The sequence below is a fragment of the Chanos chanos genome, chromosome 6 (genome assembly GCF_902362185.1).
Source record: "Chanos chanos chromosome 6, fChaCha1.1, whole genome shotgun sequence".
NCBI classification, from domain to species: domain Eukaryota; kingdom Metazoa; phylum Chordata; class Actinopteri; order Gonorynchiformes; family Chanidae; genus Chanos; species Chanos chanos.
In genome coordinates this window covers 25,857,058-25,884,557 of record NC_044500.1, presented here as the reverse complement: position 1 = coordinate 25,884,557, position 27,500 = coordinate 25,857,058, and the positions used below count along the sequence as shown (strand labels likewise).

General features: G+C 44.4%; 2 protein-coding genes across 2 annotated transcripts in view; both read left to right on the top strand.

Annotated features, from left to right (window-relative positions):
• LOC115815236 (glycine-rich cell wall structural protein 1.0-like) overlaps positions 1-1,948 on the top strand; it is a 51,250-nt gene extending 49,302 nt beyond the window's left edge. The window contains exon 2 of the mRNA XM_030778194.1: positions 1,923-1,948. Within this exon, the coding sequence (XP_030634054.1) occupies positions 1,923-1,948 (26 nt within the window). The remainder of the gene's footprint in view (positions 1-1,922) is intronic.
• A 170-nt stretch (positions 1,949-2,118) lies between these two features.
• LOC115815235 (plexin-A1-like) overlaps positions 2,119-27,500 on the top strand; it is a 124,873-nt gene continuing 99,491 nt past the window's right edge. Inside the window, exons 1-2 of the mRNA XM_030778193.1 lie at positions 2,119-3,297; positions 13,857-14,039. Coding sequence (XP_030634053.1) covers positions 2,119-3,297; positions 13,857-14,039 — 1,362 coding nt within the window. The remainder of the gene's footprint in view (positions 3,298-13,856; positions 14,040-27,500) is intronic.

Below are 27,500 nucleotides of genomic sequence, written 5' to 3'. Positions count from 1 at the left end.
GAAGCAGCTCTAGGTGTAGTGTGGGGAGGATTTGCATTAAAAGTGGAAAACAGCAGCGTGATCTAAATCAGTCAACCTTTTATAGACGCATTACTGATAATCCCTCATCTCCACATGTTTAATGTGTTTATTCGTCCATAATCATTAGGCAGAAACATTGATAATTCAAGCATGTATGTGCTGTATTATGGTTGTCTAGGATGAGTCAACAACAATAGAAAGTATTTTATAATCTAATCCTTGGATCTGTGTTAGAGAGGATTTTGTATCTCTCTCTCTCTCTCTCTCTTGCTCATTTTTTTTCATTTCTTTCTCTCCTCTCTTGTTCGCTTTTTATTTTCATAGTTAGCTCTGTTCGTTGTTTTTGTGTAAGAGGATCCAGGGCAAAGGTCAGGAGGTCAGCTCTTCTCACCAGGGCAGTGGTTCCAGAGAACTGATATGTATATTTTTTCTCTTCTGTGTTGTGTCAGCAGTGTTTGGACGGATTTGTGTGCTGTCGGAGGATGGTCTGTTTCTGTGATCAGTTTTGTCTTGGTGACTAAGCTGTGGCCAGATTGGTTATTCTGTGTGTGTGTGTGTGTCTGTGCGTGCGTGTGCGTCTGTGCGTGCGTGCGTGGGTGGTGAGTTTCTCGTTCAGATCCCTGTGAGGTTGGAGTGAGAGAGTCTTTGACAGACGCTGGGTTAGCCCTGTCCTGGCAGCCCGTCTGGGTTCGGTCACACTGCTAGACTGTGATCAGCAGGGACAGGAAGTCTGGCGGGTCTCTCGTGTGCACACGCACACACACACACGCACACACACACACACACACACAGTGAGTGGTTGGCACTTGTGCCTCTGGCTGTGTTAAGTTCAGAACCTTTACAGAACACATGAACTCGGTCTGTACGGTGCTGCCGATGGTAAAGCGATACCACGTTATATTCTAATGCACTGAATTCCTTATGAGACGTAATGATAATACAGTGTAATGGGAATTATATTAGTTTAACTATGATACTCTTATTAGAACCAACTTCAGCCTTAACCCTGCACATTGTAACTGAATCAATCCTGGCTGCAATTTGTCAGTGAGTAATAACTTTGGGTAATTACACTGTGTTTACATGAACAGTCAGAAAATGAAAAGACAGAAAGCAGAGCAATGCAGTGGGACCTGTCTTGTGGAAGTTGGTGTAAAATTGTCCGCGGTTTCCTGGGCGTGAACGCTCCCCCCCAGGGACCTCGTGCTAAAACTGTTGTCATGTTGACATGCTAAAATTGATATTTTAAAAATGCCTCTTTTGTGGCGCCTTTCTTTTGCTTATGTTTGTTTTTGTTGTTTTTGTTTTTATCTTTCCATTTCTCTCTTTCTTTTTTTTTGAAAAGCATGGTTACAACTTTTCATATTCTCAGAGACACGTTGAAATTGCAGCAGGAAAGTTCAGTGACGGGCCCTGCAGCTATATATGGTGTGTGTGTGTGTGTGTGTCTCTGTGTGTGTGTGTTTATTAAAACTTAATCTGTTAAGAGAAGCTGTTCTCTCTCTCTCACTCATTCTCTCTCTCTCTCTCTCTCTCACACACACACACACACACACCTAGTGATAATGGATGTGTTGTGGAATTATTAAAGAGATCCAGACACGGTATCCGCGGTCCCGCTGCATTGGCTGATGAGTTTGTGTACTGTGAAGTCTCTAATCTCCCCTCAGCCTCCACACGATCCATCTCTGTAATTAAATGTAGTCATGGTTTCTCTCCTTTCCTCCCCTCTGGCCACATGAGTTTGAATCATTTATTTGCCAGCGAAGATGTCGTCTTAGCTCCCCTCTCTTCCCCTTCCCTTCCCCTTCCTGTTCTCTCTGCTATCTGGCTTTTAGGCCCAATGCATAATCAATAGGATATGTTCCACTTGTACTCATAATGTGTTTTTTGCCTTCCAGGGCCCCCGGTTAGTTTCGGTGGATGAAGCAGTAGATGACAGCAGAGAGAGGAGCATTTTTGATCAATAGGACTTATTTTCCCTCTCCGTGTCTTTCCTTCTGAATATTGTCGCCGTAAAACCTGGTCTCCCGCACGAGGAGCGATTCAACCGTGAAGAAGAGCACACCTACCCAACCTTGCCTCGTCGGCGCAGTCATGCGGCCTCCTCAGGGGCCTCCCCGTCCCCTGACCCCAGGGGGAGCGGTCCTCCTTAGACTCCTGCTCACGCTCCCCCTCCTGTGTACGCCGTCCGGAGCAGTTGTGGAACCATTCAAAACCTTCTCGCCGCCAGACTGGGGCCTGACACACTTGGCCATTCACAACAGGACTGGGGAGGTGTACGTCGGCGCTGTCAACTGGATCTACAAACTCTCCAGTAACTTGACTAAGCTGCGAAGTCACATGACCGGTCCCGTGGTGGATAACGAGAGGTGTTACCCTCCGCCCAGTGTACAGTCTTGTCCCCACGATCTGACCCAGGTGAACAACGTCAACAAGTTACTGCTGGTCGACTACGCCCACAACCGCCTCATTGCCTGCGGCAGCACCTCGCAGGGCATCTGCCAGTTCTTGCGTCTCGACGACCTGTTTAAACTGGGCGAGCCACACCACCGTAAGGAACATTACCTGTCCAGCGTGGCTGAGTCCGGAACCATGTCTGGCGTCATCATCTCGGATGGCCCTGGTGGCAAGCTTTTCATTGGAACGCCCATTGACGGCAAGTCGGAATACTTCCCCACGCTCTCCAGCCGCAAGCTGATGGCTAACGAGGAAAATGCAGACATGTTCAGCTTCGTCTACCAGGACGAGTTCGTCTCCTCGCAGCTGAAGATCCCCTCGGACACGCTGTCGAAGTTTCCCACCTTCGACATCTACTACATCTATGGCTTCAGCAGCGAGCAGTTTGTGTATTACCTCACCCTGCAGCTGGACACCCAGCTCACCTCCCCCGACGCCAGCGGAGAACAGTTCTTCACCTCCAAGATTGTGCGGCTTTGCGTGGATGACCCGAAGTTCTACTCCTACGTGGAGTTCCCCATCGGATGCACCAAGGACGGGGTGGAGTACCGACTCATCCAGGACGCCTACCTCAGCCGTCCCGGGAAGCAGCTGGCCAGGTCCCTGGGCCTGTCGGAACAGGAGGACATCCTGTTCACTGTGTTCTCGCAGGGTCAGAAGAACCGGGCCAAGCCGCCCAAGGAGTCCGCCCTCTGCCTATTTACCTTGCGCAGCATCAAGGAGAAGATTAAAGAGAGGATTCAGTCGTGCTACAGAGGAGAAGGCAAGCTGTCTTTACCCTGGCTCCTCAACAAGGAACTAGCCTGCATCAACTCAGTAAGTGCAAACCTTGATATGTTGTTGTTGTTTTGTGCATGTGTATAATGTGACAGGTTTTTTGTTGAGACTGTTGTGTGGATTTTGCGATTGAAAGTATGAATGATTGGATCTTTTTGTTTTTCTGATTGTTTTGGGCGGTTGGAGTAAAGATTGGATGGATATGATCATAGCAGTACACTCTCTAGCTCAGAGTTGCATATCACTGAGAAGCAAAAACGATAAAGTTATGTAAGTTAACTCTAGACGAGCAGACATCATAAGTAAAATCTGTTATTTCCTCATAGCCAGTTGTGACTCTCCCATATACAATGCAGACAGACTGGCTGTGGTTAAAATCATGGTTTATGAAAAAAAGACTGTGATTGGTCAGTGTATTTGTGGTCGACCAATCACTGATGCTGTAGTTGCTTGTGAATGTTGGCAGTGAAAATAGATGAGTGTGTGGGTGATGTGGGTGAGGGATGAGGACAGTGATGGTGAGATTAACCACTGTTTTCTCAGCACTCTCTCTGTCTGTGCCCCCCCCCCCCCCCCCTTCTCTTTTTTGGTTTTCACTGAATGTAGATTTGCTTCCTCTCATTTGTTTTTCAGTCTGATGGGAACATCATTAGAGACGTTGAGTGGATTTTTGGACTCTCTCTCTCATACACACACACACACACACACACACACACACACACACACACACACACACACAGACACACTAATTCATTTAGAGATTCTTGATCCTGTCTTCTCTGCCATCAGAGTCCTCTGGGATTGAGGCTTGGCTGTCGTCTCTCTCATGTGTCCCTCTCTCTCTCTTTCTATGACTGGCTTAATCTCTTTCTCTTCATCCATCTCTTTCTCTCACCCTCTCTCTCTTTCATTCGCCTCTCAGTGTCCCTGATTTAATCCTGCACTCAGACTTGAAGAGGACCTCATCATTCCCCCCCCTCCCCCATTCCAGATCACTCTATTCTTTTCTTTTTTTGTCTTTCCCCTCTCTTGGACTAGCTCAAGTTCTGTCTGCAGAGTGAGCATAGTTGAGGGGTAGAACAGGAAATCCTACATATGTATGAATTTTGTGTTGAGTTAGAAGGGGAAATCTGGACTTGTCATCATGTAGACCTCAATGTGAACCTAGTCCTCCGAATCCAGCTCAGACTGTACGTCGGATCCCAGAGAGACCCTCAGTGAGGGTTAAATCTGCTTGGCTGAAAAGCAGCAGTTTTCCTCAGTGTTTGAATTCAGGTTTCCTCAGTGTTTGAACTCAGGTTTCCTCAGTGTTTGAACTCAGGTTTCCTCAGTGTTTGAATTCAGGTTTCCTCAGTGTTTGAATTCAGTTGTGTGGTGAGTTTTTGACAGTGGGTTAGACCATGAGGGGCCATTTTGAAGTGTTAAAGAAAAAAATAGTCAGAGTTTGTCATCTCAGGGCAGGTAAATTGGGCAGTAAAAAAGATGATGGTTAGTAAATGTCAGTTGGCAGACTGACGTGAGGGTTCAGGACAGGTTGTCGCCATGGGTCTGTACAGACACTGTGTCACCACTGTAGCATGAGTGGTGTTTTTATTGGCAAATGCTTTGGGTAGCAGGACTTCATCGGACAGGTCAAAGGTAAAGACGGTGATCAGCAGAACTGCTGTGACCTTGTGACCCTTGTGTGAACCTAAGACATTGTCAGGTTAGGTTAGGTCATGGGATGATTTGATGGGCTGGGAAGGGGAGTCTGGAGCGGTGTGGGTGTGCGTGTATGTGAGATGTGGCGACAAAGGATTAATCACCATCTCAGCTTCTAAATCCCTCATTGGCTCTTTAAAAACACACACACACCCGGATTCCGTTTCTCACATAGACACAGTGGCCCTCATTTATCAATCTAAAGTGGAAAACAGCGCAGATCTGAGCGCAGAAATCATCTTATGACAGAGTTCATGTGTGATTCATGAAACGTTCATATCTCACCCTAGAGTTTACGACATTGAGGGGCATAATACGTCCAAGAAGAGAAGGTTCTCTGACCTTGAAATAGAAGCTAACATCGCAAGTCCAGTTGAACCAATCACATTGCAAATCGGTTAGCCTACCTATGGAAGCCCAAAGATGCCATGAATTTACATTAAATTTATATTCCATTTTCTCGTGATAACTTATTATTTTTCTTTGTTTTCTTCAGATCTCGGCTTAATTATGTCATTATCACGAAATAACGAAGCTTTGTTTTCTCGAGATAACGACATAATTAATTCGAGATCTCGAGGCAACAAAGAAGCATAACACGTCATCTAAATTAAATGTAAATTCATAGCATCTTAGAGCTTCCATATCCACCCATTGCTTGTAATTATGTCACCACTTGCCAGGCTTAACAAGTAGGCTATCTCAAAATGAAAAACAAATAAATCTTACACCAAAAAAAACCTGTTAACCCCATTAATTGCAAACAATTTGAAAATATTTATTTGAGTTAGGATATATGAAATATACTAGTTGATGCATGCCTTTACAGACTAAAATAGTTTGCCATAGGCTACATATGCTTAAGTGATGAATATGCAGATGCATATACGCTTAGATGCCAGTCAGAATATATGGTCTAATAACAATTCTCCGACTTGCCACCATGCTGCACCGCAAATCCACGACTCGAAAACTTGCGTACACGAGTTGAGACTTGATGTGAGATTTGATCGTAGTCTCCGCTCACGTCCGTATTGATAAATGCCGAGCTTTGCATTGAAATGACCGTACACCCAGTTTTCTGTCGTACGTTTGTTGCAGAAATGAGAGCCAGTGTCTGATGATGTCTCAAAGTATGTTAAAGATGCCAGTGAAAAATCAGAGACAGGCCTTTGCCATTGTCAAATTTAACCAAACACACACACAAGTGTGTCATCTCTCTCCAACACACTCAAACACACACCTGTCGGTGTCTTTCATGCACCGCATTATTTGATTGGCGTAACAGTAGCCCATGAGAGACTGAAGAGAGTACTGAAACAGTCCCTCCCTCCTTCAACAGTGTATGTACTGTACTTTAAATACATTTTGCTCATTCTGCCCTTGTAGGCTTCTGTGCAGAGGCAGTTTACCATGACCTTGGTATGGAAGTCAACAAGCTCCCTATTTAGGCAGAGGAAGTGACATTTTCCCCACAGGAAAGAGGCTTAGAGGGCGTAGAGAGCGAGCGCCCCGGCCTGCTGAGGGAAACACTCTGGCTGCTTTGTTAGTTTATTAATAAACACATGACCTTCTGCTGCTGCAGACGCCGCATCCAGTCAATAACTACCATTACCCCTCAGAGAGAGAGAGAAAGAGAGAGAGGGAGAGGAAGAGAGGGCTAGGGAGAGGGCTAGAGAGAGGGAGAGGAGGGGAAGAGGGTAGACGGAGGGCTTAACAATACCGATAGATGAAGGACTGAGTGAAGAGGTGTGGAGAAAGAGAGACACAAAGACACATGAGGAGAGAGAAAGGAGAGGGGAAAAAAGGAATGAAGCCGCAAGTGTGGACTGAGTTTAGGGAGAGGGAGACTGAGGTGTTCAGTGCATGCGTGTTTGTATGTGTGGATTGAGTTTAGAGAGAGACTGAGGTGTTCAGTGCATGCGTGTTTGTATGTGTGGATTGAGTTTAGAGAGAGACTGAGGTGTTCAGTGCATGCGTGTTTGTATGTGTGGATTGAGTTTAGAGAGAGACTGAGGTGTTCAGTGCATGCGTGTTTGTATGTGTGGATTGAGTTTAGAGAGAGACTGAGGTGTTCAGTGCATGCGTGTTTGTATGTGTGGATTGAGTTTAGAGAGAGACTGAGGTGTTCAGTGCATGCATGTTTGTGTGTGTATGTGTGTTTAAGCGGGAGTGTGTGAATAGTAGTGGTTATGAGTGATTAGATGCTCTGTTGTTTGGATGGAGAGGACTGTGCAGTGTGTCCCCACAGTGTCTTGACTGAACTGACCAAATCACTCACTCCATCATTTTAACATTAACGTCAGGGCAAATGCGCTCCTTTCATCTCTTCCTTTTCTTCAGCGTTTTCTTAAACTGATCGCTTTTACTCCTTTATTAAACCATGACAGGGCCAGTTGTTCCTGAGTGAAGCTACAGACTCTGCCTCAAATGAAATCCATGCTCAGTCTTTTCCTGTCCCTTAGCGTGTGTGTTACAGACACATAGCTCAGCACTGACATCACGTGCGTGTTACAGACACATATCTCAGCGCTGACATCACTGACTCCTCCTCCTCTTCATGTATCACACACCATGGGCCGGTGTGGTCAGTAGCACTGTCTTCTCCCCAGAAACAGGTTCCTGGTTCTGACCAAGGAACTGGACCAGTTAAGCGCGGATCATTGAAATGTAACTTAACTCAGTCTGGAGTCTTCCTTATACGTCTCATTCTAGACATGGTCATGTGACTCGGACTTTCATCGTTCATTGGCTAACATATTAGCGTATTAGCTTGTATTGTCTTATGATTCACTACAGACTGCGGTCATGTTTAACAATAGCTGGGATCAGGACTCGTAATACTTTATGCTCTCTGCCTACACACACACACACACACACTCTCAATTATATACACACATATATATACACACACACACACACACACACACACACACCAGAAATCCTCTGAATAGTCCAAAATCTGTTTGCACAACCACCCTACCTACTTCACACTCTCAAATGTGTGTGTGTGTGTGTGTGTGTGTGTGTGTGTGTAAGTGTATGTGTGTTTGTATGCATGTTTGCATCATAATTAGGAGCACAAATCTGTTGAGCGGCAGTGCTGCAGTGCTTATCTGGTGTTTGCACACTCTGTGGAGTGCAGATTTGGAATTTTAATCTGTTAAATGGGTCTCTGTACCACAGCCTTCAAGACTCCACACTGTAACGCAGAACACATTACATGGCTTTGATTGAATTATGATCTTTGCCTCACACACATTCACACACACACACACACACACTCACAAAGTTGTTCTGGCTGGAAGCACACACACACAATGTTTCTGCTTTCCAGCAGACACACATACACATTCATGTGTCCGATGGAAAGCACAAACACCAACACACAGTTGTTTAACACACAGTAAAAGTGTTAAGACTTGTCTAATTGCACTGTAACGAGTGTGTATGTTTGTGTGTGTGTGTATGTGTGTGTGAGGGAGAGAACGTGAGAGAGTTATGGAGGCTTAGTTATGATCCCTAATGGAATATGAAATCAATAAGCCCAGACCCCCGCCCTACTGTAATATTTCACTTGCAAATGCCACATTTCATTCAAATGACACCTGTTACAACTGTAATTATATAATGTTCCTCTGTCTGGATATGTGTGTGTGTGTTTGTGTGTCTGTATTTGTGTTTGTGTTTACGCACATGTTTTTCAGGGATAGCACTGTGTGTGTATGTGCGTGTGTGCATGTTTCAGTGTCAACTGTGTGTGTATGTGCGTTTGTGCATGTTTCAGTGTCAACTGTGTGTGTATGTGCGTTTGTGCATGTTTCAGTGTTAACTGTGTGTGTATGTGCGTTTGTGCATGTTTCAGTGTTAACTGTGTGTGTATGTGCGTGTGTGCATGTTTCAGTGTCAACTGTGTGTGTATGTGCGTTTGTGCATGTTTCAGTGTCAACTGTGTGTGTGTGTGCGTGTGTGCATGTTTCAGTGTCAACTGTGTGTGTATGTGCGTGTGTGCATGTTTCAGTGTTAACTGTGTGTGTATGTGCGTTTGTGCATGTTTCAGTGTTAACTGTGTGTGTATGTGCGTGTGTGCATGTTTCAGTGTTAATTGTGTGTGTGTGTTTGTGTTTACACACATGTTTTTCAGTGTTAACTGTGTGTGTGTGTTTGTGTTTACACACATGTTTTTCAGGGTTAGCACTGTGAGTCTGTGTGTGCATGTTTCAGTGTTGACTCTGTGTGTGCGCACACTGTATGTCGGCGATGCACTGTATGTCAACATTAAGCTAGACTGTGTAGGAACAAGGGTGTGTTCTGACATCTCACGAAGAAAACATGGCCTGTTTGGGGCCTATCACACACACGTCACCGTCACAGGACGGTTCTTTCAGCTCAGAGCTCTGATGGAAGCATTTATGTTGTGGGTTTGGGTGAATTCGTGGTTCATGTTTAACTTTGGCAGTTAAAAGTCTAGTGCTTGCTTTGTTATACAGAAACAATTTGAGAGCACAGTTGCCTGTTCTTGTTTGGGTATGTAATTTTCTGTTTTTTCTCCCCCCTCTTTTTGTTTCCATTTCTGTGTGTGCGTGCGTGTGTGTGTGTGTGCGCGTGTGTGCACGTGAGCGTGTGCGTGTGTGTTAGTTATGTGGAAAGCTGTGTTTTGTTAACGCTCTATGCCAGGCTCTGTGTATATGTGGTGTTGGCTCTTTGCTAGACATATAATCAACCCTCATAAAGGCTGTGGCATTAGTGTGTGTTTGGACAGTAGTGTGTGTTTGGACATTAGTGTGTGTTTGTGTTTTGATTGTTACATGGCGTTTGGTCAACATTTCTGTCAGTAATGGCTCTCTTCCTCCCACTCTCTCTCTCTCTCTCTCTCTCTCTCTCTCTCTCACGGACTGTATCTGTTGAGAGGCCATTAGTGCAGTGTGTGTGTGTGTGTGTGTCTGGGGTGGTAGTGGTAGGAGGTGTGTGTGTGTCAGTCCGCCCATGTGTGCCCTCATTAGTCCCTCATTAGTTCTCACCTCACTGCTAGGCGTGCTCACATTTTTGTGTGTGCGTGTGTGTGTCTACTATATTAAAAATGCAAAGAAGACAGACAGACAGACACACACACACACTCCCATATTTATAAATAACTCGTTTATCAAGCAGTGGCAAATGTATGAACCATGCAGACAACATGCTTGGGTATGAGATTAGACACATCCCTCCTTTTCTGTCTCCACCTCTAATTTTCTCTCTCTCTCTCTCTCTCTCTCTCTCCCTCACTCACTCACTCACTCACACACACACACACACACACACTCTGCTGCTGCTACTGTCAGTCAAGTGTGACACTCTGGGGGAGCTCAGAATCATCAAGTGTGGAGCTCAGGACAGAGGGATAGGAGTCAGTGTTTGTGTGTGTGTGTGATGTGTGGGAACAAGTGACTTCAGAACACCTTTTCTCTTTGTCTCTTTTAAAAATTGTATTTGTCGGTTGAAGAGGGTGTTTCAGACACAGCAGGGAGCTCGAGTATTGCCACCCCCTCCTCTGTGTCTTTCAATTGCATTGTATGGAAGAACAGCTCTTTCCATTTTTTCTGATCTTATGTTAGATATTTACCATACATAATTTGACTGTGCCTGTCATAAATCATAAAATATTGCGCTGTCAGCTGAGCATCAGTGTTAACGTAACCGGAACGCTCTAGACTGACTCATTAAAAGATCTCTCTGTAATAACTGCATATCTGTCCTACCTTCTGTGTACACAAAAACGCGGTCTAACATGCCGGCTTAACTTCGCCCAAAACTCATTCACAGTCTCGTCCTCTTTCTGAGTTTATTTTAATCCTTGCCCTTTGATCCATGATTCCGACGGCTTTCCGAACAGCCATAACCGCTAGAAACGCCATTCACGTTCAAGTCGCGCGTGGTTGCACTGGAATGCAGGAGTTTACAATGGGATAGGTTGGGCCGCGTGCCAGTGCCGTGCTAGCATTAGCCGCCCGCCTGAGAGCTAAGCCAGCGAGGAGATTTCCACCACCGCTTCCCGAATACACTACATGCATAACGGACTCCTCAGCAGTCCGAACGTTATTTAGGGGTTTTTGGGTTGGTTAGGGATAGATAGTTCGGTGTGTTTCTGTGGACAAGGTCTGTCCTTTTAATCAACATGAGACCCGATTTGATATTCACATTCATGAATGAATCTATTCGGATTAGCCAAATGATTTGTGTATCGCACCTGCAAGGTTTGTTGACACAAACGACACAAAATAACCGCTATTCTTACACAGTAAATGGCATTTGGCGCACTTGAATAAGCCGATTAATTACATTTTAATCGCACTGAACGAATAACCTATCGCATTACAGACCCTCAAAGGTGAGACAGAAACATTGCTGCAATTACTGTAATGATTGCATAATTATCCACATGTGCACAACTTCCGTACATTAACATTTGACTCCTGGACTTTGGGAAGTGGCTACAAGTTATGTGGTAGGAAGACTGGCTGTTTCTAGCGTGCTCGTAGTTTCTGGAGTACCAGACTGTCATTACTATTGCTATGGCCTGCCTCTTCTTCTTATAGCCCCTATTACGACATGCAGGTTTTTTTTAGGGTAAAGACCAAAAATATGATGTGATGGCTGTCAATTTTGTAACCTTTTTCGATGCTTTGTCATAGGCTACAAGCAGCAATTATCGGGCGATATCAGTACATTCGTAGTAACCAAGCGCACACCACCTGACAAATTCACCATTTGAATGTCCCATAGATTTAAAACAAATGTTTTCACAGATATTCGTAGTTTGATCTCGCTTAGCACTTAGGCTAGCCAATACATCTAGTGAATGGTTTGGATTGACGTTTATGACCATCTCAGCTTGAGAACATCAAAACCAGTCAACATATCAAAATCGAGCTACAAGACTACACAGTTATTGATGTTTATTAAGTGTAGAGACCCTCAATGGAAAAAATCTCCAAGTCACCCGAGTGCCACGGGAAATCTGTGACTTTGGTGAAAACAGGTGACAGCCATTCCAAGTGAAGGGCCATCTTGCCCTCTTCCACAGACGGCTAATTCATGGCGCGAAATGTCTGTGTAGAGACGGTGACAAGCGCTTGCCTCTGCCCAACGGGGAGAAAGGAGCTTTGTTAAGTGAATTGATACCCCGCTGGCTCTTCCTTCCTTTTTACCCTTCTCCTCTTTTCTTTTGCTCCCTTTCTTCCTGCTGTGAGGTAGAGACCTTTTGGATGGATTAAGAGAGAAAGAAAAACAGTGAAAAGGGGCGGGGGGGGGGGGGGTGGATGGTGGATGGTATTGATGTGAGCTCTCTGCAGCAAGCAGTGGTTTTGGAAAGAGGTAGCGAGAGAACAATTTGTAAGATAGAAGGAGTTAAGACATGAAGCCAGAACAACACAGGAAGGAGGCAAACAAATAAAACCGAGTTAAGGAGTAGCTACAGAGCGAGAGAGAGACAGAGCGAGAGAGAGACAGAGCGAGAGAGAGACAGAGCGAGAGAGAGACAGAGCGAGAGAGACAGAGCGAGAGAGAGACAGAGACTGCACAAAGCTCCCTTATCTTTTTCCCTGTGGATCAATCAGATGTTGTGTATTGATAAGCTTTTGCAGTGTATGGATAAAACCACTGGATTAAAAAGACTTGCACACTTCCTTCCCAGTCATGGGAGAGAGGAAGGTGCATACTCCTGCACACACACATGCATGCACACACACCCACACACCACACACATTAAATGGTCTCTCTCACACACACACACACACACACACACACACACACACACACACATAGATTGAATGGCCTCTCTCACACCCTTCTAGTGACAGTTTTTTGTAACTAAAGGAAAACCGTACTTGTAGCACAGTCATTCGGTAATTCATTCATTCAGTTCATGAAAGGATCCGTTTTTAAAGACTGTTTATTTTTGAGTCAAAATAATTTGGTTTGAAAGAACTCTCTGCATCTCCTTCCAATGGTCATTTTTGCACCTTTTAATGGTACGTTTATAAAGAAACCAAAATATGAATTTTATTCAAACTTTGTTTGCCGATGTATTTGGCTGGATTGGCAATTTTATACGTTAACCTCCCAAAAGCAGTCTCTCTCTCTCTCTCTCTCTCTCTCTCTCTCTCTCTCTATCTCTCTCTTTATAGAGAGGGTTCAAAAGTGCTGTGTTTTGGATGTTCAGGAGCAGAAATGCGAAAACACTAGCTAAGCAGCGGTCTTGTTTTGCCAAGTGGAAAGGCTTCTTTCTCTTCCCTTCATAGGACACTAGCCGTAGACTTGGCCAAATGGGAACTTCCTGAGCCTAGTGAAGAAAATCTGAAGTTCCCAGAGATATCTGTGAACAAATCTGTCGTAGACTGGAGCGGTGAAACTGAGGTGTAGTTACTCAGCTACCGTTAAAAAGCATGTATTTAAGTATTTAAAAATAGGGTTAGTAATTACGACAGTCTGCGGGGAGTGGTTGTCATAAAACTTTTGATTTTGGTTTGTTTAAGTCCAGCTCACAGTCATGTGATTTTTGTTGCATTGCTTTGACTCAGAAAACCGTCACAGGAATTTCCTAGATGACTTCAGCTTTGAGAAACAGAGAGAGAGAGAGAGAGAGAGAGAGAAGTTTGTGTGGGTGTGCATTGAGATGTTTGAGTGGTTTCACTCTTGCCTTTGTGTTTGTTTGCTTACGTCAATGTAGAAATATGTTATTGTTTTGTTAGGGGAAATTGCCCTGTTCTGTGTTCTCATCCTGACTACGCCGTAGCTGTGACACACACACACACACAAACACACACATACACGCACGCACAGTCACACTCTCTCTCTCTCTCTGTCTGACATACACATACACTAATGCCTCTTTCTGTTCTGTCTTTCCTCTCCAGCCTCTGCAGATAGATGACAATTTCTGCGGACAGGACTTTAACCAGCCTCTGGGGGGCACCAGCACAATTGAAGGCATTCCTCTGTATGTGGATAAAGACGACGGCATGACCTCTGTGGCCGCGTATGATTACCGCGGCAACACAGTGGCCTTCACCGGCACACGCAATGGCAGGATGAAGAAGGTAAGAACCCTGTTTTGAAGAAGGCATGTTTTTTTCTGTTTGGTTGATGTCTGGAAAACGTGAATATTCCTGACTAGTCTTGTGATTGTGTGAAGATCCGGTTTTTGGTCTAGATGGACTGAACTCTGTGACCAGCCCAGTGTTTAGTTTTGTTGGGTTGCTTCCTTTCTGGCCTAAGTTTTTAGTTTCTCTCTAGTCTTTCCTCTTTGCATGTGTCAATGTCTAAGTTCAAACCCAGCTGAGAGACTTGACCAGCATTTGTTCCCATCATCATTACACATTGTTGTCATGCACTGTGAACGGGTCGTCTCTGTACTGGAGGTTGAAAGGCACCAGAACTGCCTCTGGCTGCAGCTGTATTGGACATTGGGCTGCAGCACTTTGCGTGGCTGAGAGGGTTCTGGAAGCGTGACAGCCCAGTTCACTGACCTGGGATATCTTTGGATGATGAAGATGACAGAGATTGTGACTGCTGTGTGCATTAGGCGAGAGAGAGAGAGAGAACAAGCAAGTGTGATGAATGGTGAGTGACAGCCCTGTCGGTCAGTCCTGCAGGACTGAAGGTTTATTGGAAACAAACACTTGAGCACGGCACAGGCATGGACGGAGAGACCAGCTCTGAGACGTGACCAAGTCTCTGATCAAGTGAGAGAAAGAGAGGAGGAGAAAGAAAGTGAAAGAAACAGAGAGGGAGGAAGAAAGAGAGCAAAAATATTCTAAAACCAAGAAGGCATGGGCTGACGGACTATGACAATGTGTTTGTGTGCGTGTCTGTGGGTTTTTATTTCCCCATTTCCTTGCATGTGTATATATTTGTAGCTCTGTGTGTGTGTGTGTGTGTGTGTTAATGAATTGTTTAGGTGGATGGTATTGAGTTGGGATTCTCCACTTGTTGTAATTGAGTCAGTCACTCTGCTTCTGAGACTGTGTCATTGATTTATCCTCATTAATAATCTCTAAGGAAAAATGAGTGTGTGCGCATGTGTGTTTGTGCGCATGCATGTATGTATGTGTGTGTGTACTCTGAGCCCATACGGGCAGAAGTGCAGGGAATGGAAAGCATTTGTCATGCTATGGGTAAGATTTCAGAGACCGTATTTTTCCTCTTATCAGGCTGTTGAAATTCTATTGGAAGGTTCCAGATGCTGTGAATTCTCATTAAGCTCAACACTCAAACCACAACCAGGACAATTCAATGTAGCCGAGTAGATATTCACACACGAGAGAGAGAGAAAAACTCTTATGACATTTTCATTATTGTGTGTGTGTGTGTGTGTGTGGGTGTGGGCGTGTGAAGATGAGAATAAATGAGAATATATGAAAGAGAGTAAAGTGTAGAAGGAGAGGGGGGAAAAGCCCAGTCAGGCATCACACGATGGATGTACTGAGATGTGAAATGGAGGACAGGCTGTGGCGAATCCCCAGGCATGTAGTGTGTGTGTGTGTCTGTTTGCATGTGTGTATCTGCGTGCATGTGTGTGTGTCTGCGTGTGTGTGCCAGTGCGTGTGTGTGTCTGCGTCTCTGCCTGTGCAGCTGTTAATGTTATAGAAATAGAAGGAGAGGTTTGTGTGTGTGTGAGAGAGAGAGAGGGAGAAAGAGTGTTCTGATGTTGTACAGACCTTTGTTTGTATAGTCTTCTCTTCTCTGGCTTCTCTCTAGTGCTCCACCCTCACTTTGTAAAAACCACTCTTAGCCCAAATAAAGTCTATGTGTGTGTGTGTGTGTGTTCCTTTCTCCCTACCTAGGGCCTCTGTTCTTCCTATCTGTCTCTCCCCCTCTCTCTCTCTCTCTCTCTCTCGCTCTCTCTCTCACTCACACACAAACACACACACACACACACACACTCGCACCCTCACACTCTTCACTCTCTCTCTCTCTCTCTCTCTCTCTCTCTCTCTCTCTCTCTCTCTCTCTCAGGATGATTCTCCCGTTCATTAGTTAAACATCCGTGCTCCTGTAAGAACACTGGAATGTGAACTCTGTTCTCTCTCTTTGTTTTTCTCTCTTCCTCTCTCCACACTCTCCTCCTTCAGTGTGAAACAGCACAGACACATGAGCTGCAGGTTTTAGAGAAGTGATCAGAGTTCAATGAGACACTCCTGAGTTTTGAAACATGAGAGAGACAGGAATGTCAAGACGGTGTGCAGTGTGCTTCCACACACACACACACGTTTTCTCACTAACCCTCTTGTTCTTGTCTAACTGCTCCTCTTTGGTTGGTATCTTGATTGTGTGGACCTCCAAGGGCTCTCCAATCAGGCCAAGAGTGCTAGAGCCATGCCTGACTGCGCGACAGGCTGGCTGGGCAGTGGAGAGCGGATGAGTGGCCGGAGGGGGGCTGTTTCCTAGAGTCTGACTGTCATAGCTTGTTTCGCCCCACTGAGACGGGCAACACAGAAGGCGTGAAAGTGAAGTGTTGAAAAAAATTAGCATCCAAGATTCTCTCTTTAATGAAAAGTCGATTAAATTACGCATCGAGGTGTAACAATGGTTTGGTTTGTGCTGTAGTGTTTGTGGTCGCGGTTCAGTAGATTTTTAGTGTACTGAGGAGGAAAACGTTACTTCGGGTTTCAGACGACGGTCCGCATTTTCCCAAAATGAAATTATCCATTGGAATGAGAATGTTTTAATAACGTCATTGAGCACATGCGTTGCTTTAGACCAGTGTTGTAGTACTTCAGATCGGACCTGGTCTCAAGACCGGTCTCCAGACCCACTTTTTGAAGGTCTCGGTCTCGTCTTGGAATCGACCGCATTTTTACTTGGTCTTGTCGCGTTGTCAGACATAGAGGACTCGGAATTTTATTTCAAGACCACAGCTGCAGGGATATCAACTGCGGTGAAGTTAGCTTGAAATTAGACATTCACCTGACATTCACCACATAGCAAGATCTCTATCTCATTAAAAGTTAACATAATGTGCAAGTAGTTTATTTATCCTGCCTTGTATTAAGATAGTGTTCGAACATGACGTTAAATGGAAATGAATAACAATTTAAGGCATGTTGTTGCATCCTACTGTTTATTCCACCGTTCGTCTTGCACAGAAAATAAAGATAAATAAAAGTCACTCGAAAGCAAGCAGAATATCAGTGAAGTATAAAGCCAGGCGTGGTCAACAAATTTTGAATATTTATATTTTATGTTCAGTGTCTCTTTTAAACAATAGTAAAGATTACTTGTGATTGCTCTTCTCAATAATAACAATAACTTTTGAAAACACATTTTGGGACCTTTCTGTTCAAAGGTTTGACCTAGTTCTAGTGACCAACCAGGCATCTAGACATTTTATTTCAACTTAGAGTTCAATAACTTACTAGTATCGATGAAATGACCATAAAAGTATGATTGTGAAATTTCTTTTAAAAAGTAAAATTGGAATATATATCTAAAATGAGTCAACCTCAAGAGTCAGGCTTGGGTTTTTAAACTTCTTAGAAATTTGTGAAATCACGTAACCTGAAAAAAGCACTTTTTGGGGTCAACCTCAAGGGTCAGGCCTAGTCCTAGTGACCAACCGAAGGATGTTGATATTTCCTTTCACCTTATGTCAATAACACCCTAGTATTGAAATAAACATAAAAATACAATTGTGAAAGTTGTCAAATTTGTGAAACTTCTCAGAAATTTGTGAAAACAGATATGTCAAAAAAGTGCTTTTGGGGTCAGTTTCAAAGGTCAGGCCTAGTCCTAGTGACCAACTGAGATGTAGATATTTCATTTCAACTTATGTCAATAACACCCTAGTAATGATAAAATAAACACATAAATACAGTTGTGAAAGTTGTCGAATTTGTGAATTTAGAAAGCATGTTAAAAAGCGCTTGCACAAAACATTGCACTGTGTTAACTGGATGGTAAAACATAGAAAAGGGAAAAGGAGTGTTGAATAAAGATGGTTAAGTTGATTTCAGCTCTTAGTGTTTGTATGTGGGTGTTTTTATGGGAATGTGGATCTTTCAGATCAATTTGAGAAGTGCCTATGGTTTGCATGTTCCACATTTTATCGTAAGTATGTCATGTAGTGTGGGACTTGGACTGGTCTGGTCCTGGTCTTGACTTGGTCTAGTCCTGCCTTGGTCTTGGTCTTAACTTGGTCTCAACCCCTCAAAGTCTTGTTCTTGTCTTGGTCTCGATACACTCTGGTCTTGGTCATGACTTGGTCTCGGTTTAGGTGGTCTAGACTGCAACATAATCGCTAGTGTGTGCTTGTTTGTATAGCACCCATGAATAATAACCCAGTCTGTGTATTACCATATTATACCACTGTCTGTGTGAAAATTATATGACAACCAGTGTGTAGTTTTATATATATTGTGTGTATGGTCATTGTTAAACCAATGTGTGTAGATTTATATATATATCATGAGTATGGTCATTGTTAAACCAGTGTGTGTAGATTTATATATATCGTGTGTATGGTCATTGTTAAACCAGTGTGAGTATGGTCATTGTGTGTATGGTCATTGTTAAACCAGGTCCAGTCAGACACTCACATGAATCTGCAGAGTAGTAGTTAGTTGTCTGGTGATGTCTGTTTTATTAGGGAGTTAACTGTGTTGGATGAGGATGTTAGGGACTTAACTGTGTCTGCGCTGACTGTGTTGGATGAGGATGTTAGGGAGTTAACTGTGTTGGATAAGGATGTTAGGGAGTTAACTGTGTCTGCGCTGACTGTGTTGGATGAGGATGTTAGGGACTTAACTGTGTCTGCGCTGACTGTGTTGGATGAGGATGTTAGGGAGTTAACTGTGTCTGCGCTGTGTTGGATGAGGATGTTAGGGAGTTAACTGTGTCTGTGCTGACTGTGTTGGATGAGGATGTTAGGGACTTAACTGTGTCTGCGCTGACTGTGTTGGATGAGGATGTTAGGGAGTTAACTGTGTTGGATAAGGATGTTAGGGAGTTAACTGTGTCTGCGCTGACTGTGTTGGATAAGGATGTTAGGGAGTTAACTGTGTTGGATAAGGATGTTAGGGAGTTAACTGTGTCTGTGCTGACTGTGTTGGATAAGGATGTTAGGACTTAACTGTGTCTGCGCTGACTGTGTTGGATGAGGATGTTAGGGAGTTAACTGTGTCTGCGCTGACTCTGTTGGATGAGGATGTTAGGGAGTTAACTGTGTTGGATAAGGATGTTAGGGAGTTAACTGTGTCTGCGCTGACAGTGTTGGATGAGGATGTTAGGGACTTAACTGTGTCTGCGCTGACTGTGTTGGATGAGGATGTTAGGGAGTTAACTGTGTCTGTGCTGACTGTGTTGGATAAGGATGTTAGGGAGTTAACTGTGTCTGCGCTGACTGTGTTGGATAAGGATGTTAGGGAGTTAACTGCGTCTGTGCTGACTGTGTTGGATAAGGATGTTAGGGAGTTAACTGTGTTGGATAAGGATGTTAGGGAGTGGAGTGCTTCTGGCCATTGGTTCTGGTGTTCCAGCAGTGTAGTGTTTCAGGGGGCATGAGTACGAAGAGTAACCCAGTCTGGATCTATTGTGTCTGGGCAAGCTGTTGTAGAGGAGCCCTGATAGCCAAACAGATGGATTCTCTATCCTCGCCTAGATTTACAAACATTCGAGTTCAGAATCAACACAACCACCTACCAACCCACTCCCCCAGGGTAACTCTCTCTCTCTCTCTCACACACACACACACACACACACACACACACACTCACACACTCACGCAGACAGACACCCAGGGAATCTGTTCACATCTTCCCCTCACTCCCTCTTGTCAACATTTTGTCGTCTCTCTCCGTGAGTCACTATGTCCTGTCTGTCTCATTCCATCTTATTCTTCTCCTTGCTTTTCTCTCACCATCTGTCCCCCCTCTCTCTCTCTCCTTCTCTGTCTGTCTCTCCCTCTCTCTCTCTGTGGGGTCTCAGTGGGTTGAGTAGGTCATTGCAACGCGTTGTTTTCTGAGTAAATGGCTTCCCTGTCATCCTGAATTACTTCAGTCAAGCACACAGACTGCCTCCCTTTCTTTCTCTCTCTCTCCTTATCTGCTCTCTCCCTCTCCTCCTCTGCTCTCTATCTCTTGTGCTCTCTTTCTCACTCTTGCTCTCTCTCTGTCTTTTTTGGTAGTGCCTCTTTAATCACATGAATGTCCAGTTTGATATTGACTGTGTGAGTGTGTGTGTGTGTGTGTGTGTGTTTACACACAGTCAATCTTTGTGTTGAATCATGAGCGAGTGTTTGTCAGGCAGGTGCCAGGTCATGGACAGGTCCCTGCCCCCCCCTCCCCTCTCCCTCTCTCTCTCTCTTAGTCCATCCATTTTTCTATGTGTTTGATTTGGAGACTGCAGTCTCAGAGTCTGTCTGTATAGGGGCCCACGCCCACATGCGCACTGCCACGCGCACACACACACACACACACACCACACACTGGGTGACTGTGTTTGTAAGGAGCACGAGTTCTCCAGCACAGAGAGTGTCTTTGTGAGAGACCTAGCCAAGTCACAGCCATTGGGGTCAGTGGGTGTGTGTGTGTGTGTGTGTGTGTGTGTGTGTGTGCGTGCGCGTGCGTGTGTGCATGCATGTGTGCGAGCAAGACAGTCAGATTCAGATGAGACTGAGAGGGGGAGATTTCTCCGCTGCTTTACAATTTAAACATCTCTTATTTGTTTCTGTTTGCTGAATATGTCTCATTCGCAGTTAACCATCTGTCGAGTGTGTTGGTGTGCCGTTGGCTTTTTATTCTACTATCAATCACAGTAGTTAGTCTTATTTAATAACACTCTAGCTTAATGTAAAAAAATATAATTATATGATTATTTGTTACAGAAGACAGTTACACAGTATGAGGGAGCCAGGTCAAGGCATTGTTTTGATTAAAACAGCAAATGTAGCATAGTTTTACATGATTTGTTTTCCAATTTAAAAGCACCAAGGATTTACACACAAAACAACCAATCAGGGAGAGGCAAGGATTAAATCAGTGCTCCAATTGGCCAACTTGACTCTTATTCTACAGGTGCTTCATTTACACTAAGTGAGATTAAGGCTAAAGTCAGTGTAAATGGGAGATTATGTTGTCATAGATGCAGGCAGTAATTCCTGAGCATAATCCTAATCTGGTACATTGATGTAATCATTTGTTTAGAGTTGGCGCAGTGTTGACTTTATCAGTAATCCTGTTCTACTGACCCACATACCTTTAAAACACTTATATGACCTGGGCTATAAATATGACTTTGTGTGTGTGTGTGTATGAGAGAGAGAGAGAGAGATTTAATAGCATTGGCAGTATATACTGTACTAATGTAACCACTGACCACAATACACCTCTGTGTGTTTATGGTTTCTACTGTCGGACACACACACACACACACACATTCTGAGAGAGAGAGAAAGAAAATGCTGCACCTCTGCTTCTTTGTGTCTTATCGTCTAATTCACAGTATTGATTTGGTCTTGCTCCTCTTAGCTGTTAGCGGAGCGTGTTTAATTCTGAACGCTTTGCTTGTGCTCTCCAGGAAACAGGTTATCTCCAGCTCGCCTCCGTTCTGTGTGTGTCGTTCTGTATGTGTCACTCTGTGTGTGTGTGTGTGTGTGTGTGTGTGTGTGTGTGTGTGTGAAGCCTGTGGCCTTTAATGAACCCACATTAGCTCTGCGTGAATATTCTGCATCTCTGCTGTTTTTTTTTTCTATAAGGCCAAAATGTCTTGCTGATTGGTGCTCAGATCAGTTGTTTTTGTCATTCCGGTAAAAGGCATATCCTGTCCTTGTTCTTTCACTCTTTCACTTTTTTTTTTTAAATCTCCATTCTTCTAATCATTTAGTCTCATTAAGGTGAGATTAGCTTGACGCATGCGCGCACGCGCACACACACACACACACACACACACACACACACACACACACACACACACACACACACACACACACACAGTGTTTGGGGCTCTATGCAACTAATGAAGGTGTTTTTAACTTCAATGTGCTGGAAAAGATGGAAAGGTCTCAATGGGGAACTTGTTTGGTTCTCTCTCTCTCTCTCTCACACACACACACACACACACACACACTCACACACACACACATTTAGTACAGCAGGGAGCTTATTAAAATGGTGTTGAACATCTCTCCCCTGTGCGCACACACACACACACACACACACACCCCTCCAGTCTATGCCTTGCTTTTGTTGGAATTTTGTTGGGGGTGGTATTAATTGAAGCACTGCTGTCCTGACCAGCTGTCTCTCCACACAGAGGTACTGTGTGTGCATGTGTGTGTGTGTGTGTGTGTGTGTGTGTTTGTGTAGTATCACTCTGTAGAGCTGCTGTTTGTAGTATGAAATTTATAGGTTTGTTCGCATAGCTCTGAGCCTATGGCCAAATGCACAGTCACTCTGCTCCAGCTGTGGATCGTCTCCTTGTCAAAAAGCATTAACTCTGACGAGAGCCCAAGTCTCTCGCTACACTCCATTCCTCCCCTTAATGACGTACTCCTGCTACCAGCACATCGCCGTAGGAGGAATGGAGAAATACTCGGAGGGGTTAATCTTTCATTATGAAAAAAGGGAAGGAGAGAGAGAGAAAAAGGGAGAGATGAATCATTAATATTTTAGCTGGAATACATGTGTTTTAAAAAGGTTAGATATGCTTGACGTCTTCAATTCACCAAAAACATGTTGATCTACCTTGAGGTTCACGTTCACAGTTATCTAGGCCGACAACTTTGAAGTGATGAGAAAATAGTATCGTCACTCACTCACACGGGCAATCGCGGATCGTTCAGTAAAGTACTGGTACGTCGTAAACTGCTTCCTATGGAACAGTTCAGCGTTCTACTGAGGTGTTGTAGCTTTATTCGTTAGGTTCCCCCACCCCCCACCTCTTGAGCGGAAAATAAACATCTTTTAGCTTTAGTGCGTTGAGTGCTGTTCTGGACGACATAGACACACAGCCTCGTTGCTAACGGTGCCATGTATCTGCAGTTCTCTACACGCCTCCGTGACTGCTGTGCCACAGTTAGCCATAACAGCCCACAGTTTGAGTCTTGGTCAAGAGCAATGTTAGCATACGCTAACGCGAACTAGCACCGTCTCTTTTCCTGGCCACCCAAGTGTCACACTCAGAGTCCGTCTGTATTTAAAAAACTCTCATAAAACGTGTCCGAAATCATAACACGCATCCAAGTGACACAACGGTCTTTCTCTGCACATTTTATATCGGATTTTGGTGTTGGTATATTATCTACACTTCTTTGCTAGCGTTAACACTCTAGGCCTTTGTTCCATTTACGTAACTATTTAACACTATAGTAGTTGAAGCACAAATCGCTTGTCCTGTCAGTGTATGCGCACAGTAAATAGGACATATATAATGAATCTGAAGGCGTAGAGTTTACATGTGTTTATATTTCTTGTTAGCGAGGCAATGTCTGAGTTGACTGCTTGCTTGGGAGCCAGGATAGTTGTAGACTTTTTGACCCAGTCTGGCATGTGGATGAACTCCATATCCCATAAATCCTTAGTTCCTTATCCAAACAAGACCCAGATGCCTAACTTTATTGGTTTTGCGTTGTGAAGTGGAGACGAGACAGGTGTTTATTTTCTATCTTTTGTGTAGTGTAATTGTAGCCATAGTTCTGCGCTCTCTGAGGTTGACCTAAGTGGAGTGGGTGGGTGACAGTTTGAGGATCTGGAGCTGTCTCCCCTGACTTTCAGACTGACTGCCGGAGCATTTTAACATTTACGCTGAGTTGTCTCCAGCATGGGAGCTCACCAAACACCATATCGTCTCAAACTTTATAACAACATGACAGACACCCCTTCCCCCTCCCCTCTCCCTCTCTCTCTCTCTCCCTCTCTCTCTCTCTCTCTTTCCCTCCATGTGCACAAGCATCCACGCATACAGACATCAAACAAACAAAATCAGCCTCGCTTTCTTAGGACATGAAACCGTATGTAAGAACTCATTATCTTAAATCACTTAAAGCAAAAAAAAAGCAAAATAATGAATTAGCACTTGCAATTAATGCGGAGTAAGAAAAGCATCCGTCCAGATTAAGCCGTTGTCAGTGTTAATCTGTCGGTCTATGACTGGAGCGGAATGAAATGAAATGATTTCCCGTGTGAACGAGGGGTATTACGTTTATCAGATTAGGCATTGCTGGCTAATAGATACTTTTTTTAAATACCCTCAACACTTGGAGATGAAGTCTCTCCATTCTCCCGCTGTTTAAATTAGCACAGGCCGGCCTCGTGACCAAACCATTACATTTGGACGCTTTTTTTGCTAAGTGAAATTCGGTAATATCTGTCTGAGTGGGATACTTATATGAGAAGTGGTTTATGGCAATATGATGAAAAAAAAAAATCTAAAATCCTCTCTCTCTCTCTCTCTCTGGTCTTTTCTCTGACATGCAGTATCAACGTTCTCTGTTCTCACAAACAGACACAGAGTTGTAGGGACTGATGTGGGTTTGAAGGTGTCTGTGTCCGTCCATGTATACACAGTGGTGGACTACATATGTAAGACAGCCCAAATGCACAGGTCATAAGTGTATCCTGAATGTCCATTCTTATGTATTTGGATGTTTCTGTGACTCTGAGAATTAAAGGCTTGCAAATGCACAGTCTGGAGTCCTGCAGTGTGTGTGAGAAACACAGTTGTCACATGCTTGTCATATGCTGGCGAACTCCTGCCTTCACCCCATGTTCACACGCTAAAGTCCTCAACTCAACACGCACGCGCAAGGCTTTTCACAAAGACCTCACTGTTTTGTGTCTTACACACACACACACACACTGTCCTTTATTATGTCCGGAATGTAATACGATGTTTCTGTATCAGGGCATTTCCCTCACTGCTGGTCCTCTGAGATTAGATTCAACTCTTTAACTCTGACTCTTCTTCCACACACACACTCACACTCGCTTGCACACAGTCACTCACACACTCACCACACATGCACACACATTCTCACTCTAACACACACACATACGCACAGAGAAGCAGGCTGTGATGCAGTCCACCTCCCCACACTGGACTGGTGTTTGGGTTAGTGCTGTACTGGCCGTCCCCCGAGGCTCCTCCCAACTCCCAGCCCGCCCACAGAGTCACACACACTGCCTCAGGCCTTAATCACATCAGTGGAATGTGAATTCAGGTGAATGTGTGTGTGTGTGTGTGTGTGTTCAGCTGGCCTGTTATGGTGACTGTGAAGTGGTAATGAAGGCATTCAGTCAGGACACTGATAAACACTGCTGGCTTTGCTTCCAGGATGCTTCTTCCTTCATTTTTGCCTTCATTCTTTTATCATTCTCTCCCCATCTCCTCTGCCTCTCTTTATACCGACACTTTTTTTTCCCCCATATGCACACGCGCACTCACGCGCGCGCGCACACACACACACACTCACACACACACACACACACTCACACACACACACACACTCACACACACACACACACACACACACTTGTGAATTCTCATTCTCTCTCTCTCTCTCTCTCGCTCTTGCTCTTGCTCTCTCTTTGATTTTCTGGTAAGGAAGTGGGGGTGGAGAGAAAGCAGGAGGAAAAGAAGTGAAAAGGAGAGAGAGAGAGAGAGCTCTGAAGGCAAGCTGCTCTCTCTGTCTCTCTTTTTCTCTCTTTATTTCTGCTCACCTCCTGTTGGCCCAGTTAGCCCTTGCTGCAGAGAGAGAGAGAGAGAGAGTGCAGAGATATTCACAGTGAAAGCTTGTCATCTTTTCATTTCATCTTCTCGTTTGTGTTGAAATATTCATGATTATCCTGCTCAGGCTGCTCTTTCTGAAGGGGCTTTTAATTCCTGTCACACACACACACACACACACACACACACACACACAGAGCTGCTGTGGCTTTCTGTTTGAGGTGCTGGGTACTGTTGCCATCGACATTGGAGCTTATGGCCCTGTGTGTGATTTTCTCCCAGGTGTGTTTTTATACGTGCTTACGTGCGCACCTATACACATACATTAATAAATAAATATTTGTTTCTGCAGGGAGTAAAGCTGTGTTTTCGTTTAACCCTCCATCTGTTTTTCTCGGGTATACATGTGGTGTAAGTAGGACAGGGCAGCAGAATGCCTCCACTGTCTTACTGGGAGAGATCCATAGCATGGCTGGGAGTTTAACTGCGTACTCCAGTAGTGCATTCCTTCGTATGGAAGGAAAAATGTTTTTTTCCATCACTGTCATGGAAGTTGCAGTGACCACAGGTAGTTGCTGAATGTGTTCTATCTTAAAAAAAAAAGAAAAAAAAATAGGAAAAAAGATGTAAAGTTCTGGCAACTGACCAGTGCCTTAATGTAAAAAAAGAAAACGTGCTGCAGTGCAAACCTTAATGTGAACAAACACATGGCTTTTTTGTGCCTCCCAGTCCTGGGTCCAAGGTGTGATTTCAATGCTAATTAGGAAAAAATCCACAGCCTTGGGGTTGAGTGAATCTGCTCTCTGCTCTCTGCTCTGTATGTCTGAGGGCTGGGAGATGGTGTGCATTTCTCATGTTAAAAGCTCTCTGATGCTGGTACAGTGTGTGCTGTCTTTGTGGTCTGACCTCTTTCCCTCTGGGATCAAATGACAGAGCACTGAGCTGAAAGCCCCACCTGGAATCACTTGTGTGTGTGTGTGTGTGTGTGTGAGAGAGAGTGTGTATGTGGGTTAATGATGGGAAAGCTTCAGGGTACGTGAATGCAGACACGTCGATCTGACCTTCCGACCTTAACGGAAGAGGAAGTTCTTGGTTTATCTGTCATTACAGACCCTGGCTCAAGCGGAGGGAAATGTGAGATTCTCTCTCCAGGAGTACCACATCCTCCGTTTCCTGAGAGAGAGAGAGAGAGAGAGAGAGAGAGAGAGAGAGAGAGAATGTGTTCTCGATTGCGGATGGCTGCCGGAGGGAAGCCATTAATTGACTTGACGGTGATGTGGCATCTCCTCTGCTGTTGTGTACAGATCAGATTAGAATGACGTCAGTGAAGCACATGTTAAGTGTGAATGAAGTTCAGTAGAGGAGTTTTGAGCGTTGTTTGAGATGTTTGCGGAGGCTGTTTGTAAGAACTGGAGTGAAGGCATGCTGATGAAGACCTGATGTGAAGGAGGACTTGTAATTGTTTTGGTTGTGATGGGGTATTGTCTGGAGTTGATGTCGATGTCATTTAGAGGGTGGTGTTCTGCTTTGTCCACCACATTCTTGTTTGTTTCTCTCTCTCACTCTCTCTTTCTCTTTCCCCCTCTCCCTCCCTGAGGCTGATTTCTTCATCCTAGGGGCTGGATGAAAGAAAGCAAGTAGTTGAGTTTCGGCCTCCCTCCCGCCTTCCTGCGTTTCTATTGATAAAGCATACTTCACACATGCATCAACTCTCTCTCTCTCTCTCTCGTTGCCTTAACGTTTCTATGGTTACCGTATTAAAGGTGCTTGTGAAAGTGGTGTTGTGTGTGTGTGCATGCGTGCATGTGTGCGTGGATGTTTCTGAGTGTATATGTACAGTC